Below are 21100 nucleotides of genomic sequence, written 5' to 3' on the forward strand. Positions count from 1 at the left end.
ACTCTTGTTTATGCTTTTGTTGTCATCTAGATTTTGTTCACAAAGAACATAGCCTAAAGCTTTAATTAACAATGTTTAGAAAAGGTTACGAATGCTTTCATGGAATATCACTTACTGTATTAGAACTTCAAGATGGACATTCTTATTATAATTATAATATGCCATTTAGCAGACGCTTTTATCCAAAGCAACTTACAGTCATGTGTGCATACATTTTTACGTATGGGTGGTCCCGGGGATCGAACCCACTACCCTGGCGTTACAAGCGCCATGCTCTACCAATTGAGCTACAGAGGACCACATTATCATGGGGAGGGCCTTTTTCCTAACATTTACATTTTAGTCATTTAGCAGACGCTCTTATCCAGAGCGACTTACATGAGCAATTAGGGTTAAGTGCCTTGCTCAAGGGCACATCGACAGATGTTTCACCTAGTCGGCTCGGGGATTAGAACTAGCGACCTTTCGGTTACTGGCACAATGCTCTTAACCACTAAGCTACCTGCCGCCCACCTCCTAACCATAACCTAATTCTCCTAACCTGCTATGTTAATTATCCTAACCTGTTGCGTAAGTTCTCCTAACCTTCTACAAAAATGTTCTCCAAACCTGCTATGAAAAGGCAATTTTGACATAAGCTGTACTCTTATCTAGTCAAAACCGTTAGGGTGAGGTGTTGCAGGGTGGGCCATGATTTGCCTAATTACTTGGGAGGACCCCCATTGATAGCCCTATTATCATCTGAACAACTCTTTACTTACCTCCAGATTTCTAACCTGATAACTGAGAAAATGTAATTGCTGAATGTAGAACCATTTTAATAAAATGTAGGGCATTGATTGTCCTTTTGTCAAGATAATCACAAATAAAACAACCTGTTGAATGAGTGAATATGAGTAAATTCACCTTTGGGAGCTCTGTTGACAATTTATTCCACCAGATTTTTTATATTCTCATAATATATTTGAGTGAAAGAGTTACGCGAATGCTAGTACATGCTTTAAAGTCTAAATGATTCTCCATAGTCCTCAATTGCTTTTATTTCAATTGAATTTACTATTTATAATACTGACCTAACTCAAACTCTAAACCTGAGCGGCTGGAGAATTCTGGTCATGTCAACATGTTATTAGCAGAGATTAGGTATAGCACAAAGAGAGTAAATTGCCATTGTCTAAAGTGCCTTCCAATTAGCATTCAACAAACAATGCCAGCCAGCTTAGGGTTTGTGATGCTAATTCAGCAAGTTTGTTTCACGGAGGCTGACTTGCTAGTAATGGCCCTTAACATTGCAATGGATAAAGGCATATAGGAGATGTCTTTTTTTCCCTTGCTCTTGTCTGATAAATGTAGAGGTTAGTGCTTATATAAGGGCATATAAAATATATTGTATCTTGACTGCTATCAATAAGAAACATCTCACTTTATTATTGCAATAAAGCAACAACATTTGATTAGGTTTGCTAGGTGTTTGATGTCAAAGTTTGGTATTATTCAATTGATCTTACTCCTGTTTATTATTTAGAAAGCATATACAAAACAACATCACTTGACTACAGCTCATTAGGTAAATGGTAATGCAGCACTTCTCCAGGTGTGGTACAGATAGTGTTTGACCTCCTAAACCTAGACTGAAAAATGTGTGGTAAGATAAACAGACTCATTATCACCACCCCAGTCGGCTCCAAGCTCTGACAAGCGTGCTGTTTGCACAGTTTGTTTACTCTACCCTGTTGGTTGGGGGTTGGAGGGTTAAATGACTAAATGTAATCAGTATTTCTCCTGCCTAGTGATTAAACTCCTGTATCTTATGCTATCCAGTTAGTCTAATAATCAGACAGACCAGGCCTAGGCCTACATTGACATAGCCTGTACATGAAACCCTAAACGGTAAAAGCAACCACAACGGTAAATTAGAACAATATTAAAGAATAACAATGCATCACCCCGCCAATACATATATATGGATGCAAGAACTAAAGTTTTAACCATGTTTTAAGGCTTTATTGTGTTTGTTTACAATTACATTGTTAACAAACAATTGAGTAAAACAAGGTCACTCTGCTACCATCTAGCAGAAAGAGACAGTACAGGTGCATCAAAGCCGGTACCGAAAGACTGAAAAACAGCTTCTATCTCCAGGCCATCAGATTATTGAACAGCCACCACGCCATCTCCTATAGTGAGTGAGAGTAGTAAGTAGTACTTCTGTAGTAAGTAAGAGACAAAGATAGACTCACTCACACGTAACATAAACACAAACACACACAGTCAACGCTGCTGACCCATGTATATATAGACATTAAACACTGGACCGTTTATTTTATATTGTTGTTCACATTGCATATTCATATACACTACCAGTGTTTTAGAACACCTACTCATTCAAGGGTTTTTCTTTATTTTTACTATTTTCTACATTGGAATCATGTAGTAACCAAAAACGTGTTAAACCAAAAACGTGTTAAACAAATCAAAATATATCTTATATTTGAGATTCTTCAAATAGCCACCATTTGCCTTGATGACAGCTTTGCACAGTCTTGGCATTCTCTCAACCAGCTTCATGAGGTAGTCACCTGGAATGCATTTCAATTAACAGGTGTGCCTTCTTAAAAGTTAATTTGTGGAATTTCTTTCCTTCTTAATGTGTTTGAGCCAATCAGTTGTGTTGTGACAAGGTAGGGAGGGTATACAGAAGATAGCCCTATTTGGTAAAAGACCAAGTCCATATTATGGCAAGAACAGCTCAAATAAGCAAAGAGAAATGACAGTCCATCATTACTTTAAGGCATGAAGGTCAGTCAATACGGAAAATGTTAAGAACTTTGAAAGTTTCTTCAAGTGCAGTCGCAAAAACCATCAAGCGCTATGATGAAACTGGCTCTCATGAGGACCGCCACAGGAATGGAAGACCCAGAGTTACCTCTGCTGCAGAGGATAAGTTCATTAGAGTTACCAGCCTCAGAAATTGCAGCCCAAATAAATGCTTCACAGAGTTCAAGAATCAGGCCTTCATGGTCGAATTGCTGCAAAGAAATCACTACTAAAGTACACCAATAAGAAGAAGAGACTTGCTTGGGCCAAGAAACACAATCAATGGACATTAGACCGGTGGAAATTTGTCCTTTGGTCTGGAGTCCAAATTGGAGATTTTTGGTTCCAACCGCCGTGTCTTTGTGAGACGCGGTGTGGGTGAACGGATGATCTCTGCATGTGTATTTCCCACCGTAAAGCATGGAGGAGGAGGTGTAATGGTGTGGGGGTGCTTTGCTGGTGACACTGTCTGTGATTTATTTAGAATTCAAGGCACACTTAACCAGCATGGCTACCACAGCATTCTGCAGCGATACGCCATCCCATCTGGTTTGGGCTTAGTGGGACTATCATTTGTTTTTCAACAGGACAATGACCCAACACACCTCCAGGCTGTGTAAGGACTATTTGACCAAGAAGGAGAGTGATGGAGTGCTGCATCAGATGATCTGGCCTCCACAATCCCCCGATCTCAACCAAATTGAGATGGTTTGGGATGAGTCGGACCGCAGAGTGAAGGAAAAGCAGCCAACAAGTGCCCAGCATATGTGGGAATTCCTTCAAGAGTGTTGGAAAAGCATTCCAGGTGCAGCTGGTTGAGAGAATGCCAAGAGTGTGCAAAGCTGTCATCAAGTCAAAGGGTGGCTATTTGAAGAATCTCAAATATAAAATATATTTTGATTTGTTTAACACTTTTTTGGTTACTACATGATTCCATATGTGTTATTTCATCGTTTTGAAGTCTTCACTATTATTCTAGTGAAAATAAAGAAAAACCCTTGAATGAGTAGGTGTTCTAAAAATTTTGACCGGTAGTGTAGCTCATTCTAATATATCTACTTCTGTACATTGCATTTTTGTTACACTGTTTATACACACCGGGTATTTATACACCGGATTCTTATTTATATACTGGATTATATACCGGATTCTCATTCATTTACTGTATTCTTCACATAGCTCATTCTAATATAACTACCACTGTACATTGCATTTTTGTTACAATGTTTATATACAACGCCTGTATTTATACACTAGATTCTTAACATAGCTCACTGTAATATACTGTATCTACTGCTGTACATATCATTCTTAGTATATCTTTCTGGTGTATATACTAGATAGTACTATGCAGCCGTCTTCATCGACCTGACCAAGGCTTTCGACTCTGTCAACCACCGCATTCTTATTGGCAGACTAAATAGCCTTGGTTTCTCAAATGACTGCCTCGCCTGGTTCACCAACTACTTCTCAGATAGAGTTCAATGTGTCAAATCGGAGGGCCTGTTGTCTGGACCTATGGTAGTCTCTATGGAGGTGCCACAGGGTTCAATTCTCGGGCCGACTCTTTTCTCTGTGTATATCAATGATGTCGCTCTGGCTGCTGGTGACTCTCAGATCCACCTCTACGCAGACGACACCATTTTGTATACATCTGGCCCTTCATTGGACACTGTGTTAACAAACCTCCAAACGAGCTTCAATGCCATACAACACTCCTTCCGTAGCCTCCAACTGCTCTTAAACACTAGTAAAACTAAATGCATGCTCTTCAATCGAACGCTGCTGGCACCCGCCCACCTGACTAGAATCACTACTCTCCGCTGGTCTGACCTAGAGTATGTGGACAACTACAAATACCTAGGTGTCTGGTTAGACTGTAAACTATCCTTCCAGACTCACATTAAGCATCTTCAATCCAAAGTTAAATCTAGAATCGGCTTCCTATTTCGCAACAAAGCCTCCTTCACTCATGCTGCCAAACATGCCCTCGTTAAACTGACTATCCTACTGATCCTTGACTTCGGCGATGTCATTTACAAAATAGCCTCCAACACTCTACTCAGCAAATTGGATGTAGTTTATCACAGTGTTATCCGTTTAGTCACCAAAGCGCCATATACTACCCACCACTGTGACCTGTACGCTCTTGTTGGCTGGTCCTCACTACATATTCGTCGCCAAACCCATTGGCTCCAGGTCATCTATAAATCACTGCTAGGCAAATCCCCGCCTTATCTTAGCTCATTGGTCACCATAGCAACACCCACCCGTAGTATGCGCTCCAGCAGGTATATCTCACTGGTCATCCCCAAAGCCAACACCTCCTTTGGCCGCCATTCCTTCCAGGTCTCTGCTGCCAATGACTGGAACAAACTGCAAAAATCTCTGAAGCTGGAGACTCTTATCTCCCTCACTAACTTTAAGCATCAGTTGTCAGAGCACCTTACCGATCACTGCACCTGTACACCCAACTACCTCATCCCCATATTGTTCTTTATTTTGCTCATTTGCACCCCAGTATCTCTATTTGCACATTCTTCTCTTGCACATCTATCATTCCAGTGTTAATACTAAATTGTAATTATTTTGCACTATGGCCTATTTATTGCCTTACCTCCATAACTTGCTACATTTGCACACACTGTATATATATTTTCTGTTGTATTTTTGACTTTATGTTTTGTTTTACCCCATATGTAACTCTGTGTTGTTGTTTTTTATCGCACTGCTTTGCTTTATCTTGGCTAGGTCGCAGTTGTAAATGAGAACTTGTTCTCAACTGGTTTACCTGGTTAAATAAAGGTTAAAAAAAAAGAAATAAAAGAAATAGAATGCATTTGGATTACCGATACAGTGTTATTTGGGTTGTTAACTGGATTTGTCCTGACATTCCTGATTTCTTTTTTTTTTTTTACTAGCTCCTAACAACGTAGTGAAAATGTACACAAATAATAATAATAATCTATTATTATTTGTGTACATTTTCACTACGTTGTTAGGAGCTAGTAACACAAGCATTTAGCTGCACCCGCTATAACATCTGCTAAACTGTGTACGCTACCAATAACCTTTGATTTGAGGTTATATTTTGGGTTCTGATGGTGTTGACGCCTTGATAAGTTCCTTTCCTGAGGATGGCTCACCCCTCACAGTTCTGGGGGACTTCAACCTCCCTACGTCTACCTTTGACTCATTTCTCTCTGCCTCCTTCTTTCCACTCCTCTCCTCTTTTGACCTCACCCTCTCACCGTCCCCCCCTACTCACAAGGCAGGCAATACGCTTGACCTCATCTTTACTAGATGCTGTTCTTCTAGTAATCTCACTGCAACTCCCCTCCATGTCTCCGACCACTACTTTGTATCCTTTTCTCTCTCGCTCTCCTCCAACACTACTCACTCTGCCCCTACTCAGATGGTAATGTGCCGTCGCAACCTTCACTCTCTCTCTCCCGCTACTCTCTCCTCTTCCATCCTATCATCTCTTCCCTCTGCTCAAGCCTTCTCCCTCCAATCTCCTGATCCTGCCTCCTCAACCCTCCTCTCCTCCCTTTCTGCATCCTTTGACTCTCTATGTCCCCTATCCTCCCTGCCGGCTCGGTCCTCCCCTCCAGCTCCGTGGCTTGATGACTCATTGCGAGCTCACAGAACAGGGCTCCGGGCAGCCGAGCGGAAATTGAGGAAAACTAGACTCCCTGCGGACCTGGCATCTTTTCACTCCCTCCTCTCTACATTTTCTTCATCTGTTTCTGCTGCTAAGGCCACTTTCTACCACTCTAAATTCCAAGCATCTGCCTCTAACCCTAGGAAGCTCTTTGCCACCTTCTCCTCCCTGCTGAATCCTCCTCCCCCCCCCCCCCTCCTCCCTCTCTGTGGATGACTTCGTCAACCATTTTGAAAAAGAAGGTTGACGACATCCGATCCTCGTTTGTTAAGTCAAATGACACTGCTGGTCCTGCTCACACTGCCCTACCCTATGCTTTGACTTCTTTCTCCCCTCTCTCTCAGATAAAATCTTGCGACTTGTGACGGCCGGCCGCCCAACAACCTGCCCGCTTGACCCTATCCCCTCCTCTCTTCTCCAGACCATCTCCGGTGACCTTCTCCCTTACCTCACCTCGCTGATCAACTCATCCTTGACCGCTGGCTATGTCCCTTCCGTCTTCAAGAGAGCGAGAGTTGCACCCCTTCTCAAAAAACCAACACTCGATCCCTCTGATGTCAACAACTACAGACCAGTATCCCTTCTTTCTTTTCTCTCCAAAACTATTGAGCGTGCCGTCTTTAGCCAACTCTCTTGCTATCTCTCTCAGAATGACCTTCTTGATCCAAACCAGTCAGGTTTCAAGACTGGTCATTCAACTGAGACTGCTCTTCTCTGTGTCACGGAGGCTCTCCACACTGCTAAAGCTAACTCTCTCTCCTCTGCTCTTGTCCTTCTAGACCTGTCTGCTACCTTTGATACTGTGAACCATCAGATCCTCCTCTCCACCCTCTCCGAGCTGGGCATCTCCGGCGCGGCTCACTCTTGGATTGCGTCCTACCTGACCGGTCGCTCCTACCAAGTGGCGTGGCGAGAAGCTGTTTCCGCACCACGTGCTCTCACCACTGGTGTCCCCCAGGGCTCAGTTCTAGGCCCTCTCCTATTCTCGCTATACACCAAGTCATTTGGCTCTGTCATATCCTCACATGGCCTCTCCTATCATTGCTACGCAGACGACACACAACTAAGCTTCTCCTTTCCCCCTTCTGATAACCAGGTGGCGAATCGCATCTCTGCATGTCTGGCAGACATATCAGTATGGATGACGGATCACCACCTCAAGCTGAACCTTGGCAAAACGGAGCTGCTCTTCCTCCCGGGGAAGGACTGCCCGTTCCATGATCTCGCCATCACGGTTGACAACTCCGTTGTGTCCTCCTCCCAGAGTGCGAAGAGCCTTGGCGTGACCCTGGACAACACCCTGTCGTTCTCCGCTAACATCAAGGCGGTAACCCGATCCTGTAGGTTCATGCTCTACAACATTCGGAGAGTACGACCCTGCCTTACACAGGAAGGGGCACAGGTCCTAATCCAGGCACTTGTCATCTCCCGTCTGGATTACTGCAACTCGCTGTTGGCTGGGCTCCCTGCCTGTGCCATTAAACCCCTAAAACTCATCCAGAATGCCGCAGCCCGTCTGGTGTTCAACCTTCCCAAGTTCTCTCACGTCACCCCGCTCCTCCGCACACTCCACTGGCTTCCAGTTGAAGCTCGCATCTGCTACAAGACCATGGTGCTTGCCTACGGAGCTGTGAGGGGAACGGCACCTCCGTACCTTCAGGCTCTGATCCGTCCCTACACCCAAACGAGGGCATTGCGTTCATCCACCTCTGGCCTGTTGGGTCCCCTACCTCTGCGGAAGCACAGTTCCCGCTCAGCCCAGTCAAAACTGTTCGCTGCTCTGGCACCCCAATGGTGGAACAAGCTCCCTCACGACGCCAGGACAGCGGAGTCACTCACCACCTTCCGGAGACATTTGAAACCCCACCTCTTTAAGGAATACCTGGGATAGGATAAAGTAATCCTTCTACCCCCCTTAACCCCCCCCAATTTGTATGTCGCTCTGGATAAGAGCGTCTGCTAAATGACGTAAATGTGTATGACAGTTGATCTAAGGTCATGAGGCATTTATAAGTTATATTCTTCAAGAATCAAAGGGTATATATCATTAATTAAACAAATTGATGTAGCAATCGCAGATTGAAAGAAAGAAAGTCTACATTGTAGTATCAAACACAGCCTCCCTCAACTCCTCACTTTATTTTTGTTTGCACTGATTGCAGACTTCACATTGCTATTTTGAATATCTAATTGAGTAAGGCTGGTTGAATTTTTATTAACATTGCAGAAAAAAGATCTCCAGAAGCCTATTAGCTCATATAGTATTGTCTTCTTATCCAAAGGTGCAGACAGGTCTTGGCCTGGGGCAGGCCTACATGAAATTAGCAGTAATGGATCAAGCCCCTCCCATATTAGGCACACAATAGGAGTAAGGGAGGGGAGCAGAGGATAAAACAGAGGTGAAATAGCCACATACTCACATTATGCTCACAGATTTGCCTTGCTTCACCACTTGACCATCGACTGGATAACATCACTTTTTCATTCATTGAATCGTTGTTGATATTTCATTGACCATTTTCTTCCCAATTGTGAGCATGTCATTGGGCTTTTAATTTGAACTTTTTGAAGCTCCAAACAACTGTTTCACTAATTGGGTGTGAGGTTTTTCCTGTGATCCAAGATGCGTTTTTTAGTTGCTTTATATTTATTTTTCTCTTTGATGCACGGACATATTGTGGCCAGCTCAGGAGAGTATTGCCATGGCTGGTCCGACTCTTACAAGATCTGGCACAAGGGCTTCCAGTGTCCAGAGCAGTATGATGCCCAGGACGCAAAATACTGCTGTGGGACCTGTGCGCTCCGCTACTGTTGCACGGCTGCGGAGGCGAGGCTGGATCAGAGCTCCTGTGACCTAGAAGAATTTTTAGAATTCGAAAACGATAACACAATCAACATGACACCAACAGGTAAGATTTTGTGTCAACATTTTCTGTTTTTGGTTTATTCAACATTTAAACTGTAATGGCTAAATGCTCTCTCCCTTGGAAAGTCCCGTGTGGCTCAGTTGGTAGAGCATGGCGTTTGCAACGCCAGGGTTGTGGGTTCGATTCCCATGGGGGCCAGTATGAAGAAAGAAAAAAAAGAGCGTCTGCTAAAGGTTAAAGCATTTCTGTTAGAAGTAAATAGCAGGCATAGTAATTTTGGTTCAATGTATACAATTCATTGATCCTGGTTTGTGGTCCAGCACTTACATTTTGTTCTGTCTTTTTCCCCCTCCAGTACCCACCTACTTGCCATTTGTGATAGTTGTGAGCACATTTCTGTCCTTTGTGCTACTTGGCACCGTTGTGTCCATATGTTGCTGCCAGTGCCTAAAGCCAAAGGCACAGGATCGTCAAAATGCATCAGCCCCCTTCCAGACCAGCCTGTTGGAATCTGGAGGGCCATCCCCAGAGAGCATGACTCCATCTCGCCAGTCTAGTTCCAGCTCAACCGGAAGATCAACCTTGGCACCCCCAAGACAACCAACCACCTCCACTCTTGGCACTGAGGTCAATGTAAACATGTATGTTGCACCTTTGAATAATGGATACCCTGTTTCAAGCACACAGTCTAACCAGTATGTGCCTCACCCGCAGCCCCCTGGTCCATTCTATCAGCCATATCTAAACTATGGGATGCCCCCAGAGCACACTATGCTAATTGCTCCATTCTTAGATAACCGCTCAATGTACGGACACCAACTGGTCCATTCCATTCCTCAGGCTCCGATGCACACAGAACAGTTGTACACAGGTGTCACAATATGAGGCGATTACACTATGGACAACTTTTTGCCACATGACAGTCATTTGTGAGTGCCCACTTGCTGTGTCTAATAGTTATTTATCGAATGTTTATTATCCACTGATTTCAGTGTATATTTATGAGTGTAAATACAAATTATTTTTAACTTTTTTTGTCTTAAGTCCTAACTCTGATCCTGTAATAAGGATTCCAAACAGTCTGAAATCCCACTGTAATATAGTGACTAATACATAGCATGACATTTACATTTACATTTTAGTCATTTAGCAGACGCTCTTATCCAGAGCGACTTACAGTTAGCACATACATTATTTTATCGAACCCACAACCCTGGCGTTGCAAACGCCATGCTCCACCAACTGAGCTACATCCCCTGCCGGCCATTCCCTCCCCTACCCTGGACGACGCTGGGCCAATTGTGCGCCGCCCCATGGGTCTCCCGGTCGCGGCCGGCTACGACAGAGCCTGGATTCGAACCAGGATCTCTAGTGGCACAGCTAGCACTGTGATGCAGTGCCTTAGACCACTGCGCCACTCGGGAGACTATATACCCTTACGTAAAAAGCATCTGCGAAATTGCATATTATTATTAACTTTACAATGTCATGAGTAGGCCTACTTTTGACAATATAGGCCTATGGGATGATTGTCATCATAAAAAAATAAAATATATATATATGTATTCACTAACTGTAAGTCGCTCTGGATAAGAGCGTCTGCTAAATGACTAAAATGTAATGTAAATGTACCATGATAGAATGATAGAACAATAGCATTCCAATGTTTTGGGCTTCAAACAAGCTTTGTCTTCAGGATGGCCAGAAGATTTGGAGTTGAAGTCTTTTGTGATGTATCCCAGATATTTTAAAAAGAGTGTACTTACTGGTGGGAGGGAAGGACAATGGAGGGAGGCTGCAATCGCTGAATAAACCCAGGTAAAGAGGGGATTGTGGTAATCTCTTGAAAATGCGTTGGGGGAAGTGAGGGATAAGTACATAGGGGGACACAGCTTGGGGTTCAAAGGATGCCCACAGATAATCAACTACCTTATGACAGTCATTAGTGTTGAGGCTAAAAATACTTTTACATATGACATTGTGATACAGTAGCCTAGATAATAAGGGCGGGGGGGTAGTATTTAGTAAGACATGCACATTTCAGTTCAACATGCACATCTCAACTGATAACAGCCTGTAGATGCAATGCCCACCAAACTCAGAGTTATTATGGTATTTGAGGCCACATATGAGTCAGCCAATACCTTTTTCAGTTTGCTTAAAATAAATAACCAAATTGAATATGCAGTTAAAACAGTCTGTGTTGATTAAAGTAGCATGGCTTTATGAGGCGGTAATTCCTTCTGCATGCATTGTAAAATATGATCATCTACGCAGCGCGATTGCAAAAAGACGACCTGGAACGGCCCCAGAATGTTTCTTTTTAGTTTAGCAGGCCTTGCACGGAGTCCGCGACAGAGGGCGTCCTACTTGTTGCTAAGAGACAGTCGTGTGGGAGGCTGTCAGAAATGATGAAGTGAGGGGATGATTCATGATATTTAGCTAGCTGTGTTTATTTGCTGTAATGTTCGTGAATAGACTAATAGCTAGCTAGCTATATAACTTAAATATATCTTATACTTTACTAAATTCTGAACAGAACATCACAGCTAAGCAATTCGTTAGACAGCTGAGTGCGTTGTATTCGTGGGTCGTTGATTTATCATAATAAATGGTTTTGGAGCTGGCAGTGCCCGCAAATGCAGGCCCATTGCTTCACCGCTCCATCCAGCACATTGAGCGTATTTTCCGGGTGAGGGTCAGCTACGGATCCGCTGAGTCAAACTGCGACAGCACACATGTCAGCACCAGCAATATAATCATAGTTCGTGTCGCAGAGGGCGAGGAAGATGACTGCACCAAGGCAAAAGTAAGTAACTTTTCTGCGACGTTAACATTTGCTTCGTGTTTAACAGCCTAGCTAGCTATCTGTACTGGAGAGTAACGTTCGCTAGCTAACTAGTACTAGCTAGCTAGCCTATTAGGCTAATCTCTCTTTTTGTGGTGGAGTTGAGAACGTCTGACTAGAGCTACATGTTTACATGTACTTTTTGTTTTCATAGTCTTATGTTGCTAACGTTAGCTAGCTAGTGTACGTTAACTAACGTTACTGCTACATTGTTAGCTAACTAGCTTAGTAGCTAACGTTAGCTACTTCATGAGGGGCACAAGCTAACTGTTTAGCTAACGTACCTAGCTAGTGCTATACAACTTGTTTGAGTATTTTTTTTGCTTTTAATAAATGCAATTTTTACAGTGTTGAAATTAAGCTAAATGGTGTGGTTCGTTTCTGTTGGACGCTTTTTAGCTAGCTAGTGTCCGTCTCATCTAGCCAACGACGTTAACGTTACCAGTAATGTTTGGGAAAATATGATCACAGATAAAAATATGTGATCATATGCCAAATGTGTTAAATAAACTCTTAGCTATCTATCTAATCAATATTAGCTCACCTTACGACGGATTCATTGGTGTCTAATTCTGTAAGCAGCACCAGCTACGAACATCTCGCACAAATGTTGCAAACCTCATCATAGTTACTTAAATGACCCCTTATTTGACATTGTTTGAGTTTTCACTTCCAGGACTTACTCATGGTGTTGTGTGCTTCAGAACACAGTGTTCTGGTGTGTAACTACCTCAATTACTGCAGCATATCTGTACTTTGCAGCTTTCGCTGTGGGGTCTCAGCCATCATTTACATTTCAGCTTGGGCAACCATCTAGTGCTTCTCAAGGCACATGTTCCACTTGTTGCTATGAGACTGTGCTGCACAAGCCTGTGCATGTGCAGTGCTTGAGTATTGTGGCCTTGCTGTGTCTCAGCCTGTTATTTGGGGGGGCTCCTTCGCTGTTTTCAAGCTGCTCTGGTCCTCTACTGCTATGCCATGTAGTGTAGTGTAGGAATACCTGGAATAGTATAAAAGTAATCCTTCTACACCCACGCCCCCATTTAAATACAAAAAAGAGATAAAAAAGGGGTTGTCCCACTGGCTATCATAAATGTAATGCACCAATTTGTAAGTTGCTCTGGATAAGAGCGTCTGCTAAATGATGTAAATGTAACACATCAGTATTGTTGTGTGAGGTAGCTACTGGGTTTTCTACATATACACAAATGTCTTTGTGTTGATGTTGTGAGGTCATCTGAAAATAATCTGCCACTTTGGTTATTGAATGTGCTTGCCTCTTCCCAATAGGTTATTGTTCATATCTTGTATAGCCTAGCTATATTTGTTCTAAGGATGAAGTACAGTAGTATCATTCCACTTTCTCAGGCCAGATCTACTCCATTATCTTATGTTTTCTATAGTGTCCTGACTCTCACTTTCTTTGATAAGAGGTGGGGAAATAAGTAGGCTATCTAAATAAGTAAGTAAATAAAACCTTTAGGCTCATCATCAGCATAAGGCTCATCATATTACTAAATCCAGCATTTTCATAGAAGAGCACTAAATAAAATAACATGTTTTAAGTCATGTTAGCCTATTTCCTTCCCATAGAAAGACTACTAGAGATGGACATTTTCTGTTTTTATGTGATTATCAAATGTCTATTTTTCGCTTTGGCTCTTCACAATGTGGCAGTTAGGATGCAATCTGTATAAAACTGGGGAAAAGATGTAGCAATGTACTGAATTAATGCTTTTGTTGTGTTTGTTTCTTACATGGATTTATACTCAGCCTCTTATATTATCTGTGTTTTACATTGTAAATCTCATATTTTGAGACACGCTATGTTAACCGTGTTTGCCAGGCTGCCTAGAGAAAGACGGGCTGTGTTCTGTTAGTCGTGACTGCTGAAAAGCAGTTAGCTGATGACAGGGCTGTGTTGCTAGGCAACCCATGTCATGGGCTGAGCCTCTTGAAGCACTAATGGAAGTAGCTAGCTATCTACTATCTGCAAGACCTGGGGAAGTACCGGTTTCAGGAGCATATGCATTGGGTTTCCATTTGTTTTAAAGCATTTGGGTCTGTATGCATATTTATTTTTTAAAATGCTCATGTAATCTCCAATGCATCTCAGCCTTTACATTATGACAATGGATAAGATTGATCTTTCATTTTAATAGGGACGGATACAATTAAAACATTGACACATCAATTTATTGAAGAGTGTGGTGCATTGCACCATTTCAGTTTGTACTTTTCATGGGGAGTTCAGGGGCCTTAGATTTCCTCTGAGGCCATACTTAACATTGACACATGAATTAGACATGCATTGAATCTTGTACTTGTAGACAGGGATGACATTTGGCCAGTTTGGTGTTTTATTGACAATTACCCTTTGTTTTCCTCCAGGATTACATAGTGTCCTTAATTTCACCAGCTCACAGAAAGAGAGAGCGTCTAACGTTGGCTTTACACAAACAGCTGGCTGCGCTGAAGTCAGCCATCGAGTATGATTCTCAGGCTGTGGTGGAGGTGAGGGAGCATGTGGTGGACATCTCAGGTGGTGAGAGGAACGTGATGACGGCATGGTCGACGGTGGAGAAGATCAAAATGGAGAAACACCCATGCAGGGAAGAGGCCCCTGAGCTGACTGAGGCCCAGCAGCCCAGTGGGGAGTCAGAGGAGGGAAGCAGCTCAGAGAGCGAGTCAGAGCAGCAGCATCAGCTGCAGGTGAACAGCGGCAGCTGTAAGAGGAAAGAGCCCTTCAGTGCCACCAAGCCTCACCGGCAGCTCTGTCGCTCTCCATGCCTGGACCGGCCCAGCTTCTCCCAGAGCAGCACTCTACCAGAGCTCCGCCCTGACGACACCAAGGCCGCCGCAGTGCTCAAACATGCCAGCGACAAGGAGTACCAAACCAAGATGGAGTTTGCCTTGAAGCTGGGATACTCAGGTGAACAGGTGGAGACAGTGCTGAACAAGTTAGGGGCTGCTGCCCTTATCAATGACATTCTGGCTGAGCTTGTAAGGCTTGGTAATAAAGGAGAACCGGAAGTTCAAGCCAGCATTAACACCGGCACGTTCATCTCCCGTGGAGGCCCCTGTGTCAAAGAGGCTGTCAGTCCGGAGGTGTCACTGGAAGATGATTCCGTGGATCCTTATGATAATCTCAGGCCCATCGTCATTGATGGATCGAATGTGGCGATGAGGTAAGTCTCTATTAGACTCACACAATCAAAACAAATCTATTTGTACCTCACCTCATGCAGAATGTTCTGAACCATCAGTTTTTTTTTATGGCTGTACTTGAATTAGTGTTACAAGCAGACCTTTTACTAGATGTGGTTGTTTTGTTTTGTAGCCATGGAAACAAAGAGGTTTTCTCTTGCCTTGGTATCCAATTGGCTGTTGATTGGTTTGTGGAGAAAGGACACAAAGACATCACAGTGTTTGTTCCTGCCTGGAGGAAAGAGCAGTCGAGGCCTGATGCCCCCATTTCAGGTACTAAAGCTCTACTTCAATTAGCCACATTTAGACTAGATGTTTTCAAAAAATGTTGTCTGTGTTGGGTGGGATCTGTGTGTGTGTGTTCTTTTTTAATCAGCGTGTGTGGACATTACGCTCAATTTTCCCCAAGCAAAAAAGCATGTCCCACAGTGAGAAAAATAACTAACATTTTAAATAGATCATTTTAAATAAAAAATTACATTAGTTTGGATGGATGTCCCACAATTCATTTGAGTTTGTTTTCAAATGTAATGCATATGAAAATGTCAATGTGAAACCACAGGTACATAGGCCTACTTAGTTCTATGTAACAATTTGTACACTGCTGTTCTTGACTGATTTTAATGGTTGAACTTTTCTTTTCACAGACCAAGACATTTTGCGGAAGCTAGAGAAAGAAAAGATCCTAGTGTTCACCCCATCTAGAAGAGTCCAGGGAAGGAGAGTGGTGTGCTACGATGATCGCTTCATAGTGAAGCTGGCCTGTGACTCTGATGGCATTATTGTGTCAAATGACAACTACAGGGACTTACAGAACGAGAAGCCGGAGTGGAAGAAGTTCATAGAGGAGCGGCTGCTGATGTACTCGTTTGTCAATGATAAGTAAGTCATCAGAGCCCTCACAGCGACTTGGGTAATGAGTGTAATTAACTACAGAATGACTAAGCATATTCTCTTTTTATGTTTCAGATTCATGCCACCTGATGATCCTTTAGGAAGACATGGTCCAAGTTTAGAGAATTTCCTCCGCAAGCGTCCTGTTGTTCCAGAGCATAAAAAGCAACCCTGTCCATATGGTAGGTTGTCTCAACAAATGATGATTGTATTTTTGTGGTTGTACTGCCTGATGTCCATATTGTTTAACTTGTGCTCTCTTTTATATCACCTTAAACAGGGAAAAAATGCACTTATGGACATAAGTGCAAGTACTATCACCCAGAGCGTGCAAACCAGCCCCAGCGGTCAGTGGCTGATGAACTGAGGGCGTTTGCCAAGTTGTCTGCTGTGAAGACAATGAGTGAGGGGGCCCTGGCCAAGTGTGGCACTGGACCCACCACAGCTAAGGGGGACAGTGGCTCTGAGGCTAAACGTGTGGCCCCTAAGCGCCAGTCTGATCCCAGCATCCGCTCAGCGGCCTGCGAGCCAGAGGAGAGACTGTCTGCTGTCCGTAAGCCTGAGGCAAATTCTGTGCCTTCCCTCGTGTCTGCCCTCAGCGTGCCCACCATGCAGCCTGCCAAGAGCCACGCGGCTGGTGCCTTGAACACGCGATCAGCCAGCAGCCCAGTGCCCGGCTCCCTCCAGTTCACCCACAGCTCCCTGGAGCACATGTCTAGTGTACAGTACCCACACCCACCCATCCTAGTCACCAACAGCCATGGTGCTTCTGTCACTTACAGTGAACAGTTTCCTAAGTACGATTCTGTGAGCACAGACCACGGATACTACTCTATGCTTAGTGATTTTTCTAACATGAGCATGAGCAGCATGCACAATGTGGACAGCTTCTGTAGCATGGAGCATGAGCACGGGATTTATCAGAGAAATCCCAGCCAGCATTGCCCTGAGCCCTGCCTCAGCCACTCTAACAGTGACTCCTTCTCCTCTTATGGGGAATTATACATGAGCTCAGTGGACAGTAGCCTGGATGAGAGCATGAAGGGGCAGCAGTCTCCTGCACAGAACAGACTCCAGGCCTTCTCCCATGGGGGGTTCCACCACGAAGCACTGACCCGGGTGCAGAGCTATGGCCCTGAGGAGCCTAAGCAGGGTCCAAGTGGGAAGCAGTCCATATCCCACCTGGCACCGCATGTCCAGCACCCTGTTGTTGGGGCCAGGTCCAGCTGCCCAGGGGACTACCCCTTACCTCAGAATGTCCTCCCGTCACAGTCCTCGCAGCCGGGACGCTCCCTGGGCATGACACGCATGGACAGCATCTCAGACTCCAGGCTGTACGAGAGTAACCCTATGAGGCAGCGGAGACCCCCACTGTGCCGCGAACAGCACGCCAGCTGGGACCCGCTGCCCTGCGGCAGTGAATCCTATGGATACCACTCGTACCCCCTGAGTAACAGCCTGATGCAGCCATGTTGTGAGCGGGTGATGGTCCGCAGCATGCCTGACAAGATGGAGCAGATCTGGAGGTCTCCGTGGGAGAACCCGCCTCAAGCTGAGCACCAGGAGCGCCATGTCATCCCAGAGCACCAGTACCAAACATACCGCAACCTCTGCAACATCTTCCCCGCTTTCGTGGTGCACTCTGTCATGGAGAAAAACCCTCATCTAATGGACCCACAACAACTCGCTGCCGTCATTGTCACGAAGCTGAGGTCTTGCCATTAAGTGTTTTCATTTTATTTTTGAAGCGACAATTGTCTGAATAGTATTATTTGATTGTCATCCAATTTCTCCTCATGAAATTCAGAATCCCAAAATCATTGTTATCAAATGTAAGGGAAAACTTTGATGGTAAGATTTCGTATTTGAATTTAAACGTAGTCATCCATCATTTGATACATTGAGGAATTAGTTCACTATACCTACATAATATTGTGCATATCTGACACTGATGTAAATACTATGTGACTTTGTTGTTTATTGTGCAATGATTTGTGGTAAAAGACAGAGGGAAGTGAGTGCAACCATACCTCAGAGCATGAACTTTGACATTTAATGGCCTTATATCTGAATGACCTCACTGCTCCAGTCATTGTTTAATGGATTTCAATGAATATCCTAATGTAGTTGAGGTCAGTCTCTTTTGCTTTTTAAATGTTAAGCACTGTAAGTATTTAGAATGATATATATTTTCTCAATCTCACTTTACAAAGCTACTATTTTGGTAGAACTTGTGGGTGCACGTATATAAGCAAGCCAAACTAGAACTGGGAAAGATCAGACTTAAAACACCTGTGCACATATGACACATGAAAGCCATTTTAAAGCTGCTGAAATAATGCCAAAAAGATAGATAATTGACCATGTCATTATAAAGCGATTAAAGTTTTGATGCAGACAATTGATTGGGTAGTAGTGTAACATCACACCAGTGTTGTAAGCCTTTCCTATGGTATACTGTATGGCTTGTTGTGTTGATTAGTTACATTAATGTAACTGTTACATGGACATTATTGGAACCATTTTGAGCGTGTATATATCATTGGGACCTGGCATGTGACTTAATGGCACAGGATGGCACTTCCAGTGTGTCTAACGTGACTTATATTTGTAATTACTAAGGAACTGGTGTAGTCTCCTTGGCAAAATGCTTTAAAGAAAAGCATCAGTTTCCTTATTAATGCTGAGAGAACCCATCTAAATGAACACATGTAAAGAAAACAAAAAACATTTCTGAATGTTATTTGCCCAAAATAATTTTGGGGCTTTGTTGACTTTGTTTTTTCATGAACTAAAAGCAGGCCATGTTGGGCCTGTTGTCTCTTCATGAGAAGGTGTGACACACTGCCTAAATGTTTCTTCCTGTGAAACACTCAGAATGCGAGGCTGCCGTCAGGGTTGTTTCTGGCATTTGGCTCACAGTTTGCGTGCCTACCTTTTCCCTCAGTACTTTCCCTCACGTTTGAAAGGCTTCATAATTATGTGAAATGTGTTGGTTATAATATCATTTCTAAAGACTGTCATGGAATTGTTTCTTTTCTCAGTGAGTAAAATATCATGATCTGTAATCAAGGTCTTGGGCCATATCCAATGCACATTAGTATTTCGTTTATTTTGACATAGCATGTGCATGTTTCATACTTTTGATGAGAGCAGAGAGCCCCCTCCCCCCTCCCATTTTGAAGTGCCGCAAACGACAAAGCCTAAAATGTCTAGAAATGACCTTTGTTTGTTGATACAAATTGTATCTATTTCTTGATTGTAAAATATATTTATGAAATGTACAGTATCATGAAGTTTTATTTAAGAAAAAAAAAATACAATGCCATAATGTGTGTGACACTGTGTGTCACTGGGAGTAGCCCATTGGTATGTACCTTTTCTTACTGGGCACAGTAGTTTATTTACAGGGACACTTACGTGCTACATGGAAGTGCATAGATACCCTGTGTGCAGCTGTAAGCATCGTGTCCTCTCTCTATGTGTATTAATACTGAAATGACCACTCATTGTACAATTTCAATGCTCTATTTAACTTGTTGCATCAATGTTTTTTGATGTGTTGTAACCCAAGCAGCTTAGTAAGAAATGTGACCCCTCTCTAACTTTTTATCCATATCTGCTCTATTCCTGTGTTGATACCATCTATATTTAAATGTGTAAGTCTCTCTGGATAAGAGCGTCTGCTAAATAACTTAAATGTGAATGTATTGACATTGACATGCGTTGACATATTGAAAAACATGCCAAAACTGGTTAACTTTTAATTGCTACACAGAGAACTGAATAGGAATAGGTTGCAATGCCAGTCATATACTTGGGTTACGACATTTATGGGGTTATTTATTAAATAAATACACAAAAAAACACAATTTGACCCACATAATACTATATTAAACTCTTAGGCTACTGCCACAGTAAAGTTGAATGACAGTGTGTCAGTATGATTCAGTATTTATGAGACAGGCATTTGTATTACCTCTGATTGGACATGTGATTTGATGAATAACCCCCTTTTTTGGTGACAAGATTATAACTATTGATTTGTGGTGTACTTTGGAAATCTGGCACTCACCAGTGGCACTTGATTTAGCCTTAAGTATTTTAAAGCATGTGAGTATATTGGTTTCAATTCTATTATGTTTCAAATTAGAAATTGTATTTTTGCTGTGAGCCTCTGTAATTACATTGAATTTACAAGATAGGCCTGTTTGTGATGACTGATTTCAGTCTTATATTGATATTGGTGGTCTGAGCAACTTGCAGTTGATTTTATTGTTGGAATTGAACACAGCAGGTAGAGAGGGTTGAAAAATGACAGATATTTCCAATGTGTAGATTAACCTTGAATTGTTGTAAATATCAGCTCACCTGAAATGGTAAATTCTTATACACCCACAATAGCAATTCTCAGGTACTATGAGATTTACTACAAAATACTTCAAAAACAATATTGTGTGCTATTATTATGAATGATAAATGCTCTTACAAAGTCAGATTAGTGAATTAGTGCAGCTCACGTCCTAAAGTTAAGTTAAACTGTCTTGTATTGTGGTTTTGCAATGTAAAAGGGTTAAGCGTGAGTTGACAACTAGGCCATGTGTTATGAGCTGCAGTAGTTCTATTCTATGTTGAATTAAACGCATTGCTTTTAAAATTGTTTTAAGTGACAAAACAATTAGCAAAAGACAAAAAAACATGAACTCTTTGGGTCTGTTGGCTCAAACAAAATGTAAGTCTCAATGACAAAGTGTTTGTTTCCTCAAATAAAGCCAGACTGTTTATGCGGTGTTCTTTTGTTGG

The 21100-nt window shown here is 42.9% G+C and overlaps 2 protein-coding genes across 2 annotated transcripts; both read left to right on the plus strand.

Moving 5' to 3' along the window:
* Positions 1 to 9143: 9143 nt before the first annotated feature.
* shisa2a (shisa family member 2a) lies at positions 9144 to 10364 on the plus strand. Its single transcript, XM_041886827.1, has 2 exons — positions 9144 to 9390; positions 9704 to 10364. Exons 1-2 carry the CDS (start codon positions 9144 to 9146, stop codon positions 10231 to 10233), a joined length of 777 nt encoding a protein of 258 aa, XP_041742761.1. The 3' UTR covers positions 10234 to 10364.
* A 1359-nt stretch (positions 10365 to 11723) lies between these two features.
* zc3h12b (zinc finger CCCH-type containing 12B) lies at positions 11724 to 21081 on the plus strand. The gene is made up of 6 exons (XM_041885905.1): positions 11724 to 12157; positions 14588 to 15384; positions 15537 to 15676; positions 16051 to 16285; positions 16373 to 16479; positions 16578 to 21081. The coding sequence occupies exons 1-6, from the start codon at positions 11960 to 11962 to the stop codon at positions 18020 to 18022; spliced, it is 2922 nt and encodes a 973-aa protein (XP_041741839.1). The 5' UTR covers positions 11724 to 11959; the 3' UTR covers positions 18023 to 21081.
* The last annotated feature ends 19 nt before the right edge of the window (positions 21082 to 21100 follow it).

Source organism: Coregonus clupeaformis, chromosome 9 (genome assembly GCF_020615455.1).
Source record: "Coregonus clupeaformis isolate EN_2021a chromosome 9, ASM2061545v1, whole genome shotgun sequence".
In the NCBI taxonomy this organism is placed as follows: domain Eukaryota; kingdom Metazoa; phylum Chordata; class Actinopteri; order Salmoniformes; family Salmonidae; genus Coregonus; species Coregonus clupeaformis.